This window comes from Hyla sarda, chromosome 7 (assembly GCF_029499605.1).
Source record: "Hyla sarda isolate aHylSar1 chromosome 7, aHylSar1.hap1, whole genome shotgun sequence".
Taxonomy (NCBI): domain Eukaryota; kingdom Metazoa; phylum Chordata; class Amphibia; order Anura; family Hylidae; genus Hyla; species Hyla sarda.
The window spans coordinates 10,688,687-10,715,263 of record NC_079195.1 but is presented as its reverse complement, the minus strand read 5'-3'; the positions used below and the strand labels follow the sequence as shown (position 1 = coordinate 10,715,263).

At 42.7% G+C, this 26,577-nt stretch overlaps 1 protein-coding gene across 7 annotated transcripts in view; it reads left to right on the top strand.

Annotated features, from left to right (window-relative positions):
• LOC130281634 (alpha-2-macroglobulin-like protein 1) overlaps nucleotides 1-26,577 on the top strand; it is a 371,222-nt gene that overhangs the window by 226,337 nt on the left and 118,308 nt on the right. For 3 of the 7 annotated variants that reach the window (XM_056529065.1, XM_056529064.1, XM_056529068.1), the window contains exon 19: nucleotides 20,571-20,645. The exons of the other annotated variants lie outside the window; for them this stretch is intronic. In XM_056529065.1, the coding sequence (XP_056385040.1) occupies nucleotides 20,571-20,645 (75 nt within the window). The remainder of the gene's footprint in view (nucleotides 1-20,570; nucleotides 20,646-26,577) is intronic. 7 annotated transcript variants of the gene reach the window in all.

Genomic DNA, 26,577 nt, shown 5'->3' with positions numbered 1-26,577 from the left:
TATACTGACCTCCTGATATATCCTCCACACTACATTCTAATATACTGATCTCCTGATATATCCTCCACACTACATTCTATATACTGATCTCCTGATATATCCTCCACACTACATTCTATATACTGATCTCCTGATATATCCTCCACACTACATTCTATATACTGACCTCCTGATATATCCTCCACACTACATTCTATATACTGACCTCCTGATATATCCTCCACACTACATTCTATATACTGACCTCCTGATATATCCTCCACACTACATTCTATATACTGATCTCCTGATATATCCTCCACACTACATTCTATATACTGACCTCCTGATATATCCTCCACACTACATTCTATATACTGACCTCCTGATATATCCTCCACACTACATTCTATATACTGATCTCCTGATATATCCTCCACACTACATTCTATATACTGACCCCCTGATATATCCTCCACACTACATTCTATATACTGATCTCCTGATATATCCTCCACACTACATTCTATATACTGATCTCCTGATATATCCTCCACACTACATTCTATATACTGATCTCCTGATATGTCCCCACACTACATTCTATATACTGACCTCCTGATATATCCCCCACACTACATTCTATATACTGACCTCCTGATATATCCTCCACACTACATTCTATATACTGCTCTCCTGATATATCCTCCACACTACATTCTATATACTGACCTCCTGATATATCCCCCACACTACTTTCTATATACTGACCCTCCTGATATATCCCCCACACTACATTCTATATACTGACCTCCTGATATATCCTCCACACTACATTCTATATACTGACCTCCTGATATATCCTCCACACTACATTCTATATACTGTCCTCCTGATATATCCTCCACACTACATTCTATATACTGATCTCCTGATATATCCCCCACACTACATTCTATATACTGACCTTCTGATATATCCCCCACACTACATTCTATATACTGACCCCCTGATATATCCTCCACACTACATTCTATATACTGATCTCCTGATATATCCTCCACACTACATCCTATATACTGATCTCCTGATATATCCTCCACACTACATTCTATATACTGACACTCCTGATATATTCTCCACACTACATTCTATATACTGACCTCCTGATATATCCTCCACACTACATTCTATATACTCATCTCCTGATATATCCTCCACACTACATTCTATATACTGACCTCCTGATATATCCTCCACACTACATTCTATATACTGACCTTCTGATATATCCTCCACACTACATTCTATATACTGATCTCCTGATATATCCTCCACACTACATTCTATATACTGACCTCCTGATATATCCTCCACACTACATTCCATATACTGACCTCCTGATATATCCTCCACACTACATACTATATACTGATCTCCTGATATATCCCCACACTACATTCCATATACTGACCTCCTGATATATCCTCCACACTACATTCTATATACTGATCTCCTGATATATCCTCCACATTACATTCTATATACTGACCTCCTGATATATCCTCCACACTACATTCTATATACTGATCTCCTGATATATCCTCCACACTACATTCTATATACTGACCTCCTGATATATCCTCCACACTACATTCTATATACTGACCTCCTGATATATCCTCCACACTACATTCTATATACTGACCTCCTGATATATCCTCCACACTACATTCTATATACTGATCTCCTGATATATCCTCCACACTACATTCTATATACTGATCTCCTGAGATATCCTCCACACTACATTCTATATACTGACCCCCTGATATATCCTCCACACTACATTCTATATACTGACCTCCTGATATATCCTCCACACTACATTCTATATACTGACCCTCCTGATATATCCTCCACACTACATTCTATATACTGATCTCCTGATATATCCTCCACACTACATTCTATATACTGATCTCCTGATATATCCTCCACACTACATTCTATATACTGACCCTCCTGATATATCCTCCACACTACATTCTATATACTGATCTCCTGAGATATCCTCCACACTACATTCTATATACTGACCCCCTGATATATCCTCCACACTACATTCTATATACTGACCTCCTGATATATCCTCCACACTACATTCTATATACTGACCCTCCTGATATATCCTCCACACTACATTCTATATACTGATCTCCTGATATATCCTCCACACTACATTCTATATACTGATCTCCTGATATATCCTCCACACTACATTCTATATACTGACCCTCCTGATATATCCTCCACACTACATTCTATATACTGATCCTCCTGATATATCCTCCACACTACATTCTATATACTGATCCTCCTGATATATCCTCCACACTACATTCTATATACTGATCTCCTGATATATCCTCCACACTACATTCTATATACTGACCTCCTGATATATCCTCCACACTACATTCTATATACTGACCTCCTGATATATCCTCCACACTACATTCTATATACTGATCTCCTGATATATCCTCCACACTACATTCTATATACTCATCTCCTGATATATCCTCCACACTACATTCTATATACTGACCTTCTGATATATCCTCCACACTACATTCTATATACTGACCTCCGTATATATCCTCCACACTACATTCTATATACTGACCTCCTGATATATCCTCCACACTACATTCTATATACTCATCTCCTGATATATCCTCCACACTACATTCTATATACTGACCTCCTGATATATCCTCCACACTACATTCTATATACTGACCTCCTGATATATCCTCCACACTACATTCTATATACTGCCCTCCTGATATATCCTCCACACTACATTCTATATACTGACCTCCTGATATATCCTCCACACTACATTCTATATACTGACCTCCTGATATATCCTCCACACTACATTCTATATACTGACCTCCTGATATATCCTCCACACTACATACTATATACTGACCTCCTGATATATCCCCCACACTACATTCTATATACTGATCTCCTGATATATCCTCCACACTACATTCTATATACTGACCTCCTGATATATTCCCCACACTACATTCTATATACTGATCCTCCTGATATATCCTCCACACTACATTCTATATACTGACCTCCTGATATATCCTCCACACTACATTCTATATACTGACCTCCTGATATATCCTCCACATTACATTCTATATACTGACCCCCTGATATATCCCCCACATTACATTCTATATACTGACCTCCTGATATATCCTCCACACTACATTCTATATACTGACCTCTTGATATATCCTCCACACTACATTCTATATACTGACCTCCTGATATATCCTCCACACTACATACTATATACTGACCTCCTGATATATCCTCCACACTACATTCTATATACTGATCTCCTGATATATCCTCCACACTACATTCTATATACTGATCTTCTGATATATCCTCCACACTACATTCTATATACTGACCTCCTGATATATCCTCCACACTACATTCTATATACTGACCTCCTGATATATCCTCCACATTACATTCTATATACTGACCCCCTGATATATCCCCCACACTACATTCTATATACTGACCCCCTGATATATCCCCCACTACATTCTATATACTGACCCCCTGATATATCCTCCATACTACATTCTATATACTGATCTCCTGATATATCCTCCACACTACAGTCTATATACTGACCTCCTGATATATCCTCCACACTACATTCTATATACTGAACTCCTGATATATCCCCCACACTACATTCTATATACTGACCTCCTGATATATTCCCCACACTACATTCTATATACTGACCCCCTGATATATCCTCCATACTACATTCTATATACTGATCTCCTGATATATCCTCCACACTACAGTCTATATACTGACCTCCTGATATATCCTCCACACTACATTCTATATACTGACCTCCTGATATATCCCCCACACTACATTCTATATACTGACCTCCTGATATATCCTCCACACTACATTCTATATACTGACCTCCTGATATATCCTCCACACTACAGTCTATATACTGACCTCCTGATATATCCTCCACACTACATTCTATATACTCATCTCCTGAGATATCCTCCACACTACATTCTATATACTGACCTCCTGATATATCCTCCACACTACATTCTATATACTGACCTCCTGATATATCCTCCACACTACATTCTATATACTGACCCCCTGATATATCCCCCACACTACATTCTATATACTGACCTCCTGATATATCCCCCACACTACATTCTATATACTGACCCCCTGATATATCCCCCACATTACATTCTATATACTGACCTCCTGATATATCCTCCACACTACATTCTATATACTGACCTCCTGATATATACTCCACACTACATTCTATATACTGACCTCCTGATATATCCTCCACACTACATTCTATATACTGACCTCCTGATATATCCTCCATACTACATTCTATATACTGACCTCCTGATATATCCTCCACACTACATTCTATATACTGACCCCCTGATATATCCCCCACATTACATTCTATATACTGACCTCCTGATATATCCCCCACACTACATTCTATATACTGACCTCCTGATATATCCTCCACACTACATTATATATACTGACCTCCTGATATATCCTCCACACTACATTCTATATACTGACCTCCAGATATATCCTCCACACTACATTCTATATACTGATCTCCTGATATATCCCCCACACTACATTATATATACTGACCTCCTGATATATCCTCCACACTACATCCTATATACTGTCCTCCTGATATATCCTCCACACTACATTCTATATACTGTCCTCCTGATATATCCTCCACAATACATTCTATATACTGACCTCCTGATATATCCCCCACACTACATTCTATATACTGACCTCCTGATATATCCTCCACACTACATTTTATATACTCACTTCCTGATATATCCCCACACTACATTCTATATACTGATCTCCTGATGTATCCCCCACACTACATTCTATATACTGATCTCCTGATATATCCTCCACACTACATTCTATATACTGACCTCCTGATATATCCTCCACACTACATTCTATATACTGACCTCCTGATATATCCTCCACACTACATTCTATATACTGACCTCCTGATATATCCTCCATACTACATTCTATATACTGACCTCCTGATATATCCTCCACACTACATTCTATATACTCATCTCCTGATATATCCCCCACACTACATTCTATATACTGACCTCCTGATATATCCTCCACACTACATTCTATATACTCATCTCCTGATATATCCTCCACACTACATTCTATATACTCATCTCCTGATATATCCTCCACACTACATTCTATATACTGATCTCCTGATATATCCTCCACACTACATTCTATATACTGTCCTCCTGATATATCCTCCACACTACATTCTATATACTGACCTCCTGATATATCCTCCACACTACATTCTATATACTGACCTCCTGATATATCCTCCACACTACATTCTATATACTGACCTCCTGATATATCCCCCACACTACATTCTGTATACTGACCTCCTGATATATCCTCCACACTACATTCTATATACTGATCTCCTGATATATCCTCCACACTACATTCTATATACTCATCTCCTGATATATCCTCCACACTACATTCTATATACTGACCTTCTGATATATCCTCCACACTACATTCTATATACTGACCTCCGTATATATCCTCCACACTACATTCTATATACTGACCTCCTGATATATCCTCCACACTACATTCTATATACTCATCTCCTGATATATCCTCCACACTACATTCTATATACTGACCTCCTGATATATCCTCCACACTACATTCTATATACTGACCTCCTGATATATCCTCCACACTACATTCTATATACTGACCTCCTGATATATCCTCCACACTACATTCTATATACTGCCCTCCTGATATATCCTCCACACTACATTCTATATACTGACCTCCTGATATATCCTCCACACTACATTCTATATACTGACCTCCTGATATATCCTCCACACTACATTCTATATACTGACCTCCTGATATATCCTCCACACTACATACTATATACTGACCTCCTGATATATCCCCCACACTACATTCTATATACTGATCTCCTGATATATCCTCCACACTACATTCTATATACTGATCTCCTGATATATCCTCCACACTACATTCTATATACTGATCCTCCTGATATATTCCCCACACTACATTCTATATACTGACCTCCTGATATATTCCCCACACTACATTCTATATACTGATCCTCCTGATATATCCTCCACACTACATTCTATATACTGACCTCCTGATATATCCTCCACACTACATTCTATATACTGACCTCCTGATATATCCTCCACATTACATTCTATATACTGACCCCCTGATATATCCCCCACATTACATTCTATATACTGACCTCCTGATATATCCTCCACACTACATTCTATATACTGACCTCTTGATATATCCTCCACACTACATTCTATATACTGACCTCCTGATATATCCTCCACACTACATACTATATACTGACCTCCTGATATATCCTCCACACTACATTCTATATACTGATCTCCTGATATATCCTCCACACTACATTCTATATACTGATCTTCTGATATATCCTCCACACTACATTCTATATACTGACCCTCCTGATATATCCTCCACACTACATTCTATATACTGACCTCCTGATATATCCTCCACACTACATTCTATATACTGACCTCCTGATATATCCTCCACATTACATTCTATATACTGACCCCCTGATATATCCCCCACACTACATTCTATATACTGACCCCCTGATATATCCCCCACTACATTCTATATACTGACCTCCTGATATATCCTCCATACTACATTCTATATACTGACCTCCTGATATATTCCCCACACTACATTCTATATACTGACCCCCTGATATATCCTCCATACTACATTCTATATACTGATCTCCTGATATATCCTCCACACTACAGTCTATATACTGACCTCCTGATATATCCTCCACACTACATTCTATATACTGACCTCCTGATATATCCCCCACACTACATTCTATATACTGACCTCCTGATATATCCTCCACACTACATTCTATATACTGACCTCCTGATATATCCTCCACACTACAGTCTATATACTGACCTCCTGATATATCCTCCACACTACATTCTATATACTCATCTCCTGAGATATCCTCCACACTACATTCTATATACTGACCTCCTGATATATCCTCCACACTACATTCTATATACTGACCTCCTGATATATCCTCCACACTACATTCTATATACTGACCCCCTGATATATCCCCCACACTACATTCTATATACTGACCTCCTGATATATCCCCCACACTACATTCTATATACTGACCCCCTGATATATCCCCCACATTACATTCTATATACTGACCTCCTGATATATCCTCCACACTACATTCTATATACTGACCTCCTGATATATACTCCACACTACATTCTATATACTGACCTCCTGATATATCCTCCACACTACATTCTATATACTGACCTCCTGATATATCCTCCATACTACATTCTATATACTGACCTCCTGATATATCCTCCACACTACATTCTATATACTGATCTCCTGATATATCCTCCACACTACATTCTATATACTGTCCTCCTGATATATCCTCCACACTACATTCTATATACTGACCTCCTGATATATCCCCCACACTACATTCTATATACTGACCTCCTGATATATCCTCCACACTACATTCTATATACTGCCCTCCTGATATATCCTCCACACTACATTCTATATACTGCCCTCCTGATATATCCTCCACACTACATTCTATATACTGATCTCCTGATATATCCCCCACACTACATTCTATATACTGATCTCCTGATATATCCCCCACATTACATTCTATATACTGACCTCCTGATATATCCCCCACACTACATTCTATATACTGACCTCCTGATATATCCTCCACACTACATTATATATACTGACCTCCTGATATATCCTCCACACTACATTCTATATACTGACCTCCAGATATATCCTCCACACTACATTCTATATACTGTCCTCCTGATATATCCTCCACAATACATTCTATATACTCATCTCCTGATATATCCTCCACACTACATTCTATATACTGATCTCCTGATATATCCCCCACACTACATTATATATACTGACCTCCTGATATATCCTCCACACTACATCCTATATACTGTCCTCCTGATATATCCTCCACACTACATTCTATATACTGTCCTCCTGATATATCCTCCACAATACATTCTATATACTGACCTCCTGATATATCCCCCACACTACATTCTATATACTGACCTCCTGATATATCCTCCACACTACATTTTATATACTCACCTCCTGATATATCCCCACACTACATTCTATATACTGATCTCCTGATGTATCCCCCACACTACATTCTATATACTGACCTCCTGATATATCCTCCACACTACATTCTATATACTGATCTCCTGATATATCCTCCACACTACATTCTATATACTGACCTCCTGATATATCCTCCACACTACATTCTATATACTGACCTCCTGATATATCCTCCACACTACATTCTATATACTGACCTCCTGATATATCCTCCATACTACATTCTATATACTGACCTCCTGATATATCCTCCACACTACATTCTATATACTCATCTCCTGATATATCCCCCACACTACATTCTATATACTGACCTCCTGATATATCCTCCACACTACATTCTATATACTCATCTCCTGATATATCCTCCACACTACATTCTATATACTCATCTCCTGATATATCCCCCACACTACATTCTATATACTGACCTCCTGATATATCCTCCACACTACATTCTATATACTGACCTCCTGATATATCCTCCACACTACATTCTATATACTGACCTCCTGATATATCCCCCACACTACATTCTGTATACTGACCTCCTGATATATCCTCCACACTACATTCTATATACTGACCTCCTGATATATCCCCCACACTACATTCTATATACTGATCTCCTGATATATCCTCCACACTACATCCTATATACTGACCTCCTGATATATCCTCCACACTACATTCTATATACTGACCTCCTGATATATCCTCCACACTACATTCTATATACTGACCTCCTGATATATCCTCCACACTACATTCTATATACTGATCTCCTGATATATCCTCCACACTACATTCTATATAATGACCTCCTGATACATCCTCCACACTACATTCTATATACTGATCTCCTGATATATCCTCCACACTACATCCTATATACTCATCTCCTGATATATCCTCCACACTACATTCTATATAATGACCTCCTGATATATCCTCCACACTACATTCTATATACTGATCTCCTGATATATCCTCCACACTACATTCTATATACTGACCCTCCTGATATATCCTCCACACTACATACTATATACTGACCTCCTGATATATCCTCCACACTACATTCTATATACTGACCTCCTGATATATCCTCCACACTACATTCTATATACTGTCCTCCTGATATATCCTCCACACTACATTCTATATACTGACCTCCTGATATATCCTCCACACTACATTCTATATACTGACCTCCTGATATATCCTCCACACTACATTCTATATACTGACCTCCTGATATATCCTCCACACTACATTCTATATACTGATCTCCTGATATATCCTCCACACTACATTCTATATACTGACCTCCTGATATATCCTTCACACTACATTCTATATACTGACCTCCTGATATATCCTCCACACTACATTCTATATACTGTCCTCCTGATATATCCTCCACACTACATTCCATATACTGACCTCCTGATATATCCTCCACACTACATTCTATATACTGATCTCCTGATATATCCCCCACACTACATTCTATATACTGACCCTCCTGATATATCCTCCACACTACATTCTATATACTGACCTCCTGATATATCCTCCACACTACATTCTATATACTGATCTCCTTATATATCCTCCACACTACATTCTATATACTGATCTCCTGATATATCCTCCACACTACATTCTATATACTGACCTCCTGATATATCCTCCACACTACATTCTATATACTGATCTCCTTATATATCCTCCACACTACATTCTATATACTGACCTCCTGATATATCCTCCACACTACATACTATATACTGATCTCCTGATATATCCTCCACACTACATTCTATATACTGATCTCCTTATATATCCTCCACACTACATTCTATATACTGATCTCCTGATATATCCTCCACACTACTGTTACGCCGAGCGCTCCGGGTCCCCGCTCCTCCCCGGAGCGCTCGCTTCTCTCTCTCCGCTGCAGCGCTCCGGTCACGTCCTCTGACCCGGGGCGCTGCGATCCCGCTGCCAGCCGGGATGCGATTCGCGATGCGGGTAGCGCCCGCTCGCGATGCGCACCCCGGCTCCCCTACCTGACTCGCTCCCCGTCTGTTCTGTCCCGGCGCGCGCGGCCCCGCTCCCTAGGGCGCGCGCGCGCCGGGTCTCTGCGATTTAAAGGGCCACTGCGCCGCTGATTGGCGCAGTGGTTCCAATTAGGGTAATCACCTGTGCACTTCCCTATATTACCTCACTTCCCTTGCACTCCCTTGCCGGATCTTGTTGCCTTAGTGCCAGTGAAAGCGTTCCTTGTGTGTTCCTTGCCTGTGTTTCCAGACCTTCTGCCGTTGCCCCTGACTACGATCCTTGCTGCCTGCCCCGACCTTCTGCTACGTCCGACCTTGCTTCTGCCTACTCCCTTGTACCGCGCCTATCTTCAGCAGCCAGAGAGGTGAGCCGTTGCTAGTGGATACGACCTGGTCACTACCGCCGCAGCAAGACCATCCCGCTTTGCGGCGGGCTCTGGTGAAAACCAGTAGTGGCTTAGAACCGGTCCACTAGCACGGTCCACGCCAATCCCTCTCTGGCACAGAGGATCCACTACCTGCCAGCCGGCATCGTGACAGTAGATCCGGCCATGGATCCCGCTGAAGTTCCTCTGCCAGTTGTCGCTGACCTCACCACGGTGGTCGCCCAGCAGTCACAACAGATAGCGCAACAAGGCCAACAGCTGTCTCAACTGACCGTTATGCTACAACAGTTACTACCACAGCTTCAGCAGTCATCTCCTCCGCCAGCTCCTGCACCTCCTCCGCAGCGAGTGGCCGCTCCTGGGATACGCTTATCCTTGCCGGATAAATTTGATGGGGACTCTAAGTTTTGCCGTGGCTTTCTTTCCCAATGTTCCCTGCATCTGGAGATGATGTCGGACCTGTTTCCCACTGAAAGGTCTAAGGTGGCTTTCGTAGTCAGTCTTCTGTCCGGAAAAGCCCTGTCATGGGCCACACCGCTCTGGGACCGCAATGACCCCGTCACTGCCTCTGTACACTCCTTCTTCTCGGAAATCCGAAGTGTCTTTGAGGAACCTGCCCGAGCCTCTTCTGCTGAGACTGCCCTGTTGAACCTGGTCCAGGGTAATTCTTCCGTTGGCGAGTATGCCGTACAATTCCGTACACTTGCTTCAGAATTGTCCTGGAATAATGAGGCCCTCTGCGCGACCTTCAAAAAAGGCCTATCCAGCAACATTAAAGATGTTCTGGCCGCACGAGAAATTCCTGCTAATCTACATGAACTTATTCACCTAGCCACTCGCATTGACATGCGTTTTTCTGAAAGGCGTCAGGAACTCCGCCAAGATATGGACTCTGTTCGCACGAGGCGTTTCGTCTCCTCGGCTCCTCTCTCCTCTGGTCCCCTGCAATCTGTTCCTGTGCCTCCCGCCGTGGAGGCTATGCAGGTCGACCGGTCTCGCCTGACACCTCAAGAGAGGACACGACGCCGTATGGAGAACCTCTGCCTGTACTGTGCTAGTACCGAACACTTCCTGAGGGATTGTCCTATCCGTCCTCCCCGCCTGGAAAGACGTACGCTGACTCCGCACAAAGGCGAGACAGTCCTTGATGTCTACTCTGCTTCTCCACGTCTTACTGTGCCGGTGCGGATGTCTGCCTCTGCCTTCTCCTTCTCTACAGTGGCCTTCTTGGACTCTGGATCTGCAGGAAATTTTATTTTGGCCTCTCTCGTCAACAGGTTCAACATCCCGGTGACCAGTCTCGCCAGACCCCTCTACATCAATTGTGTAAATAATGAAAGATTGGACTGTACCATACGTTTCCGCACGGAGCCCCTTCTTATGAGCATCGGATCTCATCATGAGAGGATTGAACTTTTGGTCCTCCCCAATTGCACCTCGGAAATTCTCCTTGGACTTCCCTGGCTTCAACTTCATTCCCCAACCCTGGATTGGTCCACTGGGGAGATCAAGAGTTGGGGGTCCTCTTGTTCCAAGAACTGTCTAAAACCGGTTCCCAGTAACCCTTGCCGTAAGTCTGTGGTTCCTCCAGTAACCGGTCTCCCTAAGGCCTATATGGACTTCGCGGATGTTTTCTGCAAAAGACAAGCTGAGACTCTACCTCCTCACAGGCCTTATGATTGCCCTATCGACCTCCTCCCGGGCACTACTCCACCCCGGGGCAGAATTTATCCTCTCTCTGCCCCAGAGACTCTTGCCATGTCCGAATACGTCCAGGAGAATCTAAAAAAGGGCTTTATCCGTAAATCCTCCTCTCCTGCCGGAGCCGGATTTTTCTTTGTGTCCAAAAAAGATGGCTCCCTACGTCCTTGCATTGACTACCGCGGTCTTAATAAAATCACGGTTAAGAACCGCTACCCCTTACCCCTCATCTCTGAACTCTTTGATCGCCTCCAAGGTGCCCACATCTTCACTAAATTGGACTTAAGAGGCGCCTATAACCTCATCCGCATCAGAGAGGGGGACGAGTGGAAAACGGCATTTAACACCAGAGATGGACACTTTGAGTATCTGGTCATGCCCTTTGGACTGTGCAATGCCCCTGCCGTCTTCCAAGACTTTGTCAATGAAATTTTTCGTGATCTGTTATACTCCTGTGTTGTTGTATTTCTGGACGATATCCTAATTTTTTCTGCCAATCTAGAAGAACACCGCCAGCATGTCCGTATGGTTCTTCAGAGACTTCGTGACAACCAACTCTATGCCAAAATTGAGAAATGTCTGTTTGAATGCCAATCTCTTCCTTTTCTAGGATATTTGGTCTCTGGCCAGGGACTACAGATGGATCCAGACAAACTCTCTGCCGTCTTAGATTGGCCACGCCCCTCCGGACTCCGTGCTATCCAACGCTTTTTGGGGTTCGCCAATTATTACAGGCAATTTATTCCACATTTTTCTACCATTGTGGCTCCTATCGTGGCTTTAACCAAAAAAAAATGCTGATCCCAAGTCCTGGCCTCCTCAAGCAGAAGACGCCTTTAAACGACTCAAGTCTGCCTTTTCTTCGGCTCCCGTGCTCTCCAGACCTGACCCTTCCAAACCCTTCCTATTGGAGGTTGATGCCTCCTCAGTGGGAGCTGGAGCTGTTCTTCTACAAAAAAATTCTTCCGGGCATGCTGTCACTTGTGGTTTTTTCTCTAGGACCTTCTCTCCAGCGGAGAGGAACTACTCCATCGGGGATCGAGAGCTTCTAGCCATTAAATTAGCACTTGAGGAATGGAGGCATCTGCTGGAGGGATCAAGATTTCCTGTTATTATCTACACCGACCACAAGAACCTCTCCTACCTCCAGTCTGCCCAACGGCTGAATCCTCGCCAGGCCCGGTGGTCTCTGTTCTTTGCCCGATTTAATTTTGAGATTCACTTTCGTCCTGCCGATAAGAACATTAGGGCCGATGCTCTCTCTCGTTCCTCGGATGCCTCAGAAGTTGATCTCCCTCCGCAACACATCATTCCACCTGACTGCCTGATCTCCACTTCTCCTGCCTCCATCAGGCAGACTCCTCCAGGAAAGACCTTTGTTTCTCCACGCCAACGCCTCGGAATCCTCAAATGGGGTCACTCCTCCCATCTCGCAGGTCATGCGGGCATCAAGAAATCTGTGCAACTCATCTCCCGCTTCTATTGGTGGCCGACTCTGGAGACGGATGTTGGGGACTTTGTGCGAGCCTGCACTATCTGTGCCCGGGATAAGACTCCTCGCCAGAAGCCCGCTGGTTTTCTTCATCCTCTGCCTGTCCCCGAACAGCCTTGGTCTCTGATTGGTATGGATTTTATTACTGATTTACCCCCTTCCCGTGGCAACACTGTTATTTGGGTGGTCGTTGATCGATTCTCCAAAATGGCACATTTCATCCCTCTTCCTGGTCTTCCTTCTGCGCCTCAGTTGGCTAAACAATTTTTTGTACACATTTTTCGTCTTCACGGGTTGCCTACGCAGATTGTCTCGGATAGAGGTGTCCAATTCGTGTCTAAATTCTGGAGGGCTCTCTGTAAACAACTCAAGATTAAATTAAATTTTTCCTCTGCATATCATCCCCAGTCCAATGGACAAGTAGAAAGAATTAACCAGATCTTGGGTGATTATTTGCGACATTTTGTTTCCTCCCGCCAGGATGACTGGGCAGATCTCCTTCCATGGGCCGAATTCTCGTATAACTTCAGGGTCTCTGAATCTTCCTCCAAATCCCCATTTTTCGTGGTGTACGGCCGTCACCCTCTTCCCCCCCTCCCTACCCCCTTGCCCTCTGGTCTGCCCGCTGTGGATGAAATTTCTCGTGACCTTTCCATTATATGGAGAGAGACCCAAAATTCTCTCTTACAGGCTTCTTCACGCATGAAGAGGTTCGCGGATAAGAAAAGAAGAGCTCCCCCCGTTTTTTCCCCTGGAGACAAGGTATGGCTCTCCGCTAAATATGTCCGCTTCCGTGTCCCTAGCTACAAGTTGGGACCACGCTATCTTGGTCCTTTCAAAATTTTGTGTCAAATTAATCCTGTCTCTTATAAACTTCTTCTTCCTCCTTCTCTTCGTATCCCTAATGCCTTTCACGTCTCTCTTCTCAAACCACTCATCCTCAACCGTTTTTCTCCCAAATCTGTTCCTCCCACTCCTGTTTCCGGCTCCTCGGACGTCTTCTCGGTCAAGGAAATCTTAGCTGCCAAAAAGGTCAGAGGAAAAAATTTTTTTTTAGTGGACTGGGAGGGTTGTGGTCCTGAAGAGAGATCCTGGGAACCTGAGGACAACATCCTAGACAAAAGTCTGCTCCTCAGGTTCTCAGGCTCTAAGAAGAGGGGGAGACCCAAGGGGGGGGGGTACTGTTACGCCGAGCGCTCCGGGTCCCCGCTCCTCCCCGGAGCGCTCGCTTCTCTCTCTCCGCTGCAGCGCTCCGGTCACGTCCTCTGACCCGGGGCGCTGCGATCCCGCTGCCAGCCGGGATGCGATTCGCGATGCGCGTAGCGCCCGCTCGCGATGCGCACCCCGGCTCCCCTACCTGACTCGCTCCCCGTCTGTTCTGTCCCGGCGCGCGCGGCCCCGCTCCCTAGGGCGCGCGCGCGCCGGGTCTCTGCGATTTAAAGGGCCACTGCGCCGCTGATTGGCGCAGTGGTTCCAATTAGGGTAATCACCTGTGCACTTCCCTATATTACCTCACTTCCCTTGCACTCCCTTGCCGGATCTTGTTGCCTTAGTGCCAGTGAAAGCGTTCCTTGTGTGTTCCTTGCCTGTGTTTCCAGACCTTCTGCCGTTGCCCCTGACTACGATCCTTGCTGCCTGCCCCGACCTTCTGCTACGTCCGACCTTGCTTCTGCCTACTCCCTTGTACCGCGCCTATCTTCAGCAGCCAGAGAGGTGAGCCGTTGCTAGTGGATACGACCTGGTCACTACCGCCGCAGCAAGACCATCCCGCTTTGCGGCGGGCTCTGGTGAAAACCAGTAGTGGCTTAGAACCGGTCCACTAGCACGGTCCACGCCAATCCCTCTCTGGCACAGAGGATCCACTACCTGCCAGCCGGCATCGTGACAACTACATCCTATATACTGACCCTCCTGATATATCCCCCACACTACATTCTATATACTGACCTCCTGATATATCCTCCATACTACATTCTATATACTGATTTCCTGATATATCCTCCACACTACAGTCTATATACTGACCTCCTGATATATCCTCCACACTACATCCTATATACTGACCCTCCTGATATATCTTCCACACTACATTCTATATACTGACCTCCTGATATATCCTCCACACTACATTCTATATACTGACCTCCTGATATATCCTCCACACTACATTATATATACTGACCCTCCTGATATATCCTCCACACTACATTCTATATACTGACCTCCTGATATATCCTCCACACTACATTCTATATACTGACCTCCTGAGATATCCTCCACACTACATTCTATATACTGACCTCCTGATATATCCTCCACACTACATTCTATATACTGACCTCCTGAGATATCCTCCACACTACATTCTATATACTGACCTCCTGATATATCCTCCACACTACATTCTATATACTGACCTCCTGATATATCCTCCACACTACATTCTATATACTGATCTCCTGATATATCCCCCACACTACATTCTATATACTGACCCTCCTGATATATCCTCCACACTACATTCTATATACTGACCTCCTGATATATCCCCCACACTACATTCTATATACTGACCCTCCTGATATATCCCCCACACTACATTCTATATACTGACCTCCTGATATATCCTCCACACTACATACTATATACTGACCTCCTGATATATCCTCCACACTACATTCTATATACTGACCTCCTGATATATCCTCCACACTACATTCTATATACTGACCTCCTGATATATCCTCCACACTACATTCTATATACTGACCTCCTGATATATCCTCCACACTACATTCTATATACTGACCTCCTGATATATCCTCCACACTACATTCTATATACTGACCTCCTAATATCTCCCCCACACTACATTCTATATACTGACCTCCTGATATATCCTCCACACTACATTCTATATACTGACCTCCTGATATATCCTCCACACTACATTCTATATACTGACCTCCTGATATATCCCCCACACTACATTCTATATACTGACCCTCCTGATATATCCTCCACACTACATTCTATATACTGACCTCCTGATATATCCTCCACACTACATTCTATATACTGACCTCCTGATATATCCCCCACACTACATTCTATATACTGACCTCCTGATATATCCTCCACATTACATTCTATATACTGACCTCCTGATATATCCTCCACACTACATTCTATATACTGACCCCCTGATATATCCTCCACACTACATTCTATATACTGACCTCCTGATATATCCCCCACACTACATTCTATATACTGACCTCCTGATATATCCCCCACACTACATTCTATATACTGATCTCCTGATATATCCTCCACACTACATTCTATATACTGACCTCCTGATATATCCTCCACACTACATTCTATATACTGACCCTCCTGATATATCCTCCACACTACATTCTATATACTGATCTCCTGATATATCCTCCACACTACATTCTATGTACTGATCTCCTGATATATCCTCCACACTACATTCTATATACTGACCTCCTGATATATCCTCCACACTACATTCTATATACTCATCTCCTGATATATATCCTCCACACTACATTCTATATACTGTCCTCCTGATATATCCTCCACACTACATTCTATATACTGACCTCCTGATATATCCTCCACACTACATTCTATATACTGACCTCCTGATATATATCCTCCACACTACATTCTATATACTGTCCTCCTGATATATCCTCCACACTACATTCTGTATACTGATCTCCTGATATATCCTCCACACTACATTCTATATACTGACCTCCTGATATATCCTCCACACTACATTCTATATACTGACCTCCTGATATATCCTCCACACTACATTCTATATACTGTCCTCCTGATATATCCTCCACACTACATTCTATATACTGATCTCCTGATATATCCTCCACAATACATTCTATATACTGACCTCCTGATATATCCTCCACACTACATTCTATATACTGACCTCCTGATATATCCTCCACACTACATTCTATATACTGACCTCCTGATATATCCTCCACACTACATTCTATATACTGTCCTCCTGATATATCCTCCACACTACATTCTATATACTGACCTCCTGATATATCCTGCACACTACATTCTATATACTGTCAGTATATATACATAACAGCACAGCACAAAGCCGAGACCCTGCTGTGCCCAAAACAAAGGATCGTCGAAACAATGCAAAAGCGAAGAAACCTGCGAATCCTAATGCTCCACCCACTCCAAAAACCTGCTTATCTGCTCAAAATACGCGCATGAAATGGAACAACCCATAAGTAAACAAAGATCAACAAAATACGGCCCCTCACAACAACACCCCAGCAATGAAAAACTATCCGGATGGACCGGCAATGAATGGAAAGCCGCCTCTACATCTGTCTTAGCAAGAAGAGCCCCGGACCCATACTGGCGCACCCATACCAAAGCAGCGCCATCAAACGAGGTATATGACACCGCACACAACGCAGGGTCAATACCATCATTCACCAACTCCCCCGCATGATGCGAAAGGTGGTGAATAAGTCAAAACTTGTTGGGCTCTTTCTTGGGAACCAAACCCAAAGGTGAAAAATGCAACTCCGGCAAAGGCGGGGAAGAAAACGGCCCCGCCATCCTACTCGAAGCCACCTACTTAAGCAGCTTCTCCTCCACCAACCCTGGCTGCACCAAGGCTGACACCAGATAGCGAAAACCCATCACACAACAGCCGAGCAGCCGCTTTATTTTGGTACCGGTCGAAGAAAGGAACTATCCTTTCTACCATCACCGGCAAAGCCCCCCTTTTGGTCAGCACCCCCACTCTTTTACTTCCCTTTCTGGAAACACCGAGACAACCTTTGGGCGACCCTGCTACTGAAGCACTCATGATTGAATCGTCAATCCGCCCCAAACTTGCAGCTGCCGTCATTGAATTGCCAGCAAACCCCCTTTCCTGAAGTCAGCGACTGCCCCGAACCGGAGCCATCAGCTCCCTCCCGAAAGGACTGCCGACCACCCCCCCCTCGAGGAGCCACCATCATCTGCATCCACAAGATGATGTCCTTATGATCCCATCACAAGGACGGGCGAACTGCCATGCGCTGCCAAAAGTGCTCATTGTGCTGGAGCCATGCATTGCCCCTGTATACACAATAATCCTCCCCCACCGAGTCCGAGCAACAGAAGAGACCGAAACAATGCTCCGGATTCTTCTCCCCCATCACACTAGCCAGAATTGCAAAAGCTTGCAGCCAATTGGAGAAGGTCTGCAGTATCAAACAATACCTCTGACGCTCCTCCTCCTCCTTCTTACCCTCATCTGGCTTCACCCTATCCAGGTAAAAAAAATTTAAGTAGAAACAGAGAAAAAATCTCCATATACTCCCTCTTCCAAATTTTCTCACGCACATCCACCTTCAAATGCATCCCCTAAATGGCCCTCGAAGCATACATACACCTCCCCCCGTGCAGAATCCGCCAAGCGCACATCCGCCCCAGGCACTGAAACACTCTGGGATGCCGGCACCCCAGCCACAGCACCCACCCCAGCAGGCCCCGCAATACTCCCAGACACATGCACCACCGCCGGCGCCCCAGCCACCGCACCACAGGCCCCACCCCGGCCGGACCCCCCACTGGAAGCACCCCACACATCAACCAGGGACCCCTCCACTCTGCTCCTCAGCCTTTGTAATCACCAGGCTAGTTGAACTCTGCCCACTGACCACCGGCACAGGAGCGGGCACAGCTCAGGCACGAGGTGCTGCATTCCGCCGAGCCTGCCCCTCTCCGGAGGCCTCATGCACGGGGCGGGCCATATTCACAAGCTCCACATGTTGAATGGGGGCCACTGCAGTTGTACTCCGACCCCCAGAATCCAACACAGCAGACGCCCCTGGACCCTCCCCCACCCGGGCTGCCTGAGGCGCCTGGAGCAGAATAGGACTCAGGCTGGCCGGCAGGTGGGAGCACCATCCGCTGACCCTGGTATTCCGCTCCGCTGACGACCCAGCAGGACCGGCCAGCAAGGGGATTTACACCTCCAGCCAACTTCTCTGGCCTCATGCAGACTGACCCCCCCCCCCCCCATTACCCTGCCCCCTCCCTCTTAAACCCACTCCTAGCTCCTCCCCTCATGTGACCATCCCCTTCTTTAGCTGTCCAGCCCAGTCTCCCCCTCTCATGTGCCCCTCCGCTCCGATACTCTCCACTACAGAGCTTTATTTCTGCCCACTTGGCCTTTTTAGGATTTGTTGTTAAGTAGATTTTGAGGAGGTGGAGGGTGATGGTTCCTCTTTTTAGGTGTATATATAAGAGATCAGCGATTCTGGTGTCTGACACAGAGGAGAGTTGTGATTGGGTGATGTCATTTTATGTATTAACTGTTCTATTCTCCAGGTTTTACACCAGAGAGGATGTTATTTGGGCCGGCAATGTTGTCTGATGCAGTGGGATCAACCGCAATGAGACAAGGTTTCCTCCACATTATATACTATATACTGACCTCCTGATATATCCTCCACACTACATCTTATATACTGATCTCCTGATATATCCTCCACATTATATACTATATACTGACCTCCTGATATATCCTCCACATTATATACTATATACTGACCTCCTTATATATCCTCCACATAATATACTATATACTGACCTCCTTATATATCCTCCACATTATATACTATATACTGACCTCCTTATATATCCTCCACATTATATACTATATACTGACCTCCTGATATATCCTCCACACTACATTCTATATACTGACCTCCTGATATATCCTCCACATTATATACTATATACTGACCTCCTGATATATCCTCCACATTATATACTATATACTGACCTCCTGATATATCCTCCACATTATATACTATATACTGACCTCCTTATATATCCTCCACATTATATACTATATACTGACCTCCTTATATATCCTCCACATTATATACTATATACTGACCTCCTTATATATCCTCCACATTATATACTATATACTGACCTCCTTATATATCCTCCACACTACATTCTATATACTGACCACCTGATATATCCTCCACACTACATTCTATATACTGATCTCCTGATATATCCTCCACACTACATTCTATATACTGACCCCCTGATATATCCTCCACACTACATTCTATATACTGACCCTCCTGATATATCCTCCACACTACATTCTATATACTGACCTCCTGATATATCCTCCACACTACATTCTATATACTCATTCTCCTGATATATCCTCCACACTACATTCTATATACTGACCTCCTTACATATCCTCCACACTACATTCTATATACTGATCTCCTGATATATCCTCCACACTACATTCTATATACTGATCTCCTGATATATCCTCCACACTACATTCTATATACTGACCTCCTGATATATCCTCCACACTACATTCTATATACTGACCTCCTGATATATCCTCCACACTACATTCTATATACTGATCTCCTGATATATCCTCCACACTACATTCTATATACTGACCTCCTGATATATCCTCCACACTACATTCTATATACTGACCTCCTGATATATCCTCCACACTACATTCTATATACTGACCTCCTGATATATCCTCCACACTACATTCTATATACTGATCTCCTGATATATCCTCCACACTACATTCTATATACTGACCTCCTGATATATCCTCCACACTACATTCTATATACTGACCTCCTGATATATCCTCCACACTACATTCTATATACTGACCTCCTGATATATCCTCCACACTACATTCTATATACTGACCTCCTGATATATCCTCCACACTACATTCTATATACTGATCTCCTGATATATCCTCCACACTACATTCTATATACTGATCTCCTGATATATCCTCCACACTACATTCTATATACTGACCTCCTGATATATCCTCCACACTACATTCTATATACTGACCTCCTGATATATCCTCCACACTACATTCTATATACTGACCTCCTGATATATCCTCCATACAACATCCTATATACTGACCTCCTGATATATCCTCCACACTACATTCTATATACTGTCCTCCTGATATATCCTCCACACTACATTCTATATACTGATCTCCTGATATATCCTCCACACTACATCCTATATACTGATCTCCTGATATATCCTCCACACTACATTCTATATACTGATCTCCTGATATATCCTCCACACTACATTCTATATACTGATCTCCTGATATATCCTCCATATTACATTCTATATACTGACCTCCTGATATATCCTCCACACTACATTCTATATACTGACCTCCTGATATATCCTCCACACTACATTCTATATACTGACCTCCTGATATATCCCCCACACTACATTCTATATACTGACCTCCTGATATATCCTCCACACTACATTCTATATACTGACCTCCTGATATATCCTCCACATTATATACTATATACTGACCTCCTTATATATCCTCCACACTACATTCTATATACTCTCCTCCTGATATATCCTCCACACTACATTCTATATACTGATCTCCAGATATATCCTCAACACTACATTCTATATACTCTCCTCCTGATATATCCTCCACACTACATTCTATATACTGACCTCCTGATATATCCTCCACACTACATTCTATATACTGACCTCCTGATATATCCTCCACACTACATTCTATATACTGATCTCCTGATATATCCTCCACACTACATTCTATATACTGATCTCCTGATATATCCTCCACACTACATTCTATATACTGATCTCCTGATATATCCTCCATACTACATTCTATATACTGATCTCCTGATATATCCTCCATACTACATTCTATATACTGACCTCCTGATATATCCTCCACACTACATTCTATATACTGATCTCCTGATATATCCTCAACATTATATACTATATACTGACCTCCTGATATATCCTCCACACTACATTCTATATACTGTCCTCCTGATATATCCTCCACACTACATTCTATATACTGACCTCCTGATATATCCTCCACACTACACTCTATATACTGATCTCCTGATATATCCTCCACACTACATTCTATATACTGATCTCCTGATATATCCTCAACATTATATACTATATACTGACCTCCTGATATATCCTCCACACTACATTCTATATACTGTCCTCCTGATATATCCTCCACACTACATTCTATATACTGACCTCCTGATATATCCTCCACACTACATTCTATATACTGATCTCCTGATATATCCTCCACACTACATTCTATATACTGACCTTCTGATATATCCCCCACACTACATTCTATATACTGACCTCCTGATATATCCTCCACACTACATTCTATATACTGATCTCCTGATATATCCTCCACACTACATTCTATATACTGACCTCCTGATATATCCTCCACACTACATTCTATATACTGACCTCCTGATATATCCTCCACACTACATTCTATATACTGATCTCCTGATATATCCTCCACACTACATTCTATATACTGACCTCCTGATATATCCTCCATACAACATCCTATATACTGACCTCCTGATATATCCTCCACACTACATTCTATATACTGTCCTCCTGATATATCCTCCACACTACATTCTATATACTGACCTCCTGATATATCCTCCACACTACATTCTATATACTGATCTCCTGATATATCCTCCACACTACATTCTATATACTGATCTCCTGATATATCCTCCACACTACATTCTATATACTGATCTCCTGATATATCCTCCACACTACATTCTATATACTGACCTCCTGATATATCCTCCACACTACATTCTATATACTGACCCTCCTGATATATCCTCCATACTACATTCTATATACTCATCTCCTGATATATCCCCCACACTACATTCTATATACTGACCTCCTGATATATCCTCCACACTACATTCTATATACTGACATCCTGATATATCCCCCACACTACATTCTATATACTGACCTCCTGATATATCCTCCACACTACATTCTATATACTGATCTCCTGATATATCCTCCACACTACATTCTATATACTGACCCTCCTGATATATCCTCCACACTACATTCTATATACTGACCCTCCTGATATATCCTCCACACTACATTCTATATACTGACCTCCTGATATATCCTCCACACTACATTCTATATACTGACCCTCCTGATATATCCCCCACACTACCCTCTATATACTGACCCTCCTAATATATCCTCCACACTACATTCTATATACTGACCCTCCTGATATATCCTCCACACTACATTCTATATACTGACCTCCTGATATATCCTCCACACTACATTCTATATACTGATCTCCTGATATATCCTCCACACTACATTCTATATACTGTCCTCCTGATATATCCTCCACACTACATTCTATATACTGACCTCCTGATATATCCCCCACACTACATTCTATATACTGACCTCCTGATATATCCTCCACACTACATTCTATATACTGACCTCCTGATATATCCTCCACACTACATTCTATATACTGACCTCCTGATATATCCCCCACACTACATTCTATATACTGACCTCCTGATATATCCTCCACACTACATTCTATATACTGATCTCCTGATATATCCCCCACACTACATTCTATATACTGTCCTCCTGATATATCCTCCACACTACATTCTATATACTGTCCTCCTGATATATCCTCCACACTACATTCTATATACTGACCTCCTTATATATCCTCCACACTACATTCTATATACTGACCCTCCTGATATATCCTCCATACTACATTCTATATACTGATCTCCTGATATATCCTCCACACTACATCCTATATACTGACCTCCTGATATATCCTCCACATTATATACTATATACTGACCTCCTGATATATTCTCCACACTACATTCTATATACTGACCTCCTGATATGTCTTCCACACTACATTCTATATACTGACCTCCTGATATATCCTCCACACTACATTCTATATACTCTCCTCCTGATATATCCTCCATACTACATTCTATATACTGACCTCCTGATATATCCCCCACACTACATTCTATATACTGACCTCCTGATATATCCTCCACACTACATTCTATATACTGACCTCCTGATATATCCTCCACACTACATTCTATATACTGACCTCCTGATATATCCTCCACATTACATTCTATATACTGACCTCCTGAAATATCCTCCACATTATATACTATATACTGCCCTCCTGATATATCCTCCACACTACATTCTATATACTGACCTCCTGATATATCCTCCACACTACATTCTATATACTGACCTCCTGATATATCCTCCACACTACATTCTATATACTGACCTCCTGATATATCCTCCACACTACATTCTATATACTGATCTCCTGATATATCCTCCACACTACATTCTATATACTGATCTCCTGATATATCCTCCACACTACATTCTATATACTGATATCCTGATATATCCTCCACACTACATTCTATATACTGACCTCCTGATATATCCCCCACACTACATTCTATATACTGATCTCCTGATATATCCTCCACACTACATTCTATATACTCACCTCCTGATATATCCTCCACACTACATTCTATATACTGATCTCCTGATATATCCTCCACACTACATTCTATATACTGATATCCTGATATATCCTCCACACTACATTCTATATACTGACCTCCTGATATATCCTCCACATTATATACTATATACTGATCTCCTGATATATCCTCCACACTACATTCTATATACTGACCTCCTGATATATCCTCCACACTACATTCTATATACTGACCTCCTGATATATCCTCCACACTACATTCTATATATTGACCTCCTGATATATCCTCCACATTATATACTATATACTGATCTCCTGATATATCCTCCACACTACATTCTATATACTGACCTCCTGATATATCCTCCACATTATATACTATATACTGATCTCCTGATATATCCTCCACACTACATTCTATATACTGACCTCCTGATATATCCTCCACACTACATTCTATATACTGACCCTCCTGATATATCCTCCACACTACATTCTATATACTGATCTTCTGATATATCCTCCACACTACATTCTATATACTGACCTCCTGATATATCCTCCACACTACATTCTATATACTGATCTCCTGATATATCCTCCACACTACATCCTATATACTGACCCTCCTGATATATCCCCCACACTACATTCTATATACTGACCTCCTGATATATCCTCCATGCTACATTCTATATACTGACCTCCTGATATATCCTCCACACTACATTCTATATACTGACCTCCTGATATATCCTCCACACTACATTCTATATACTGACCTCCTGATATATCCTCCACACTACATTCTATATACTGACC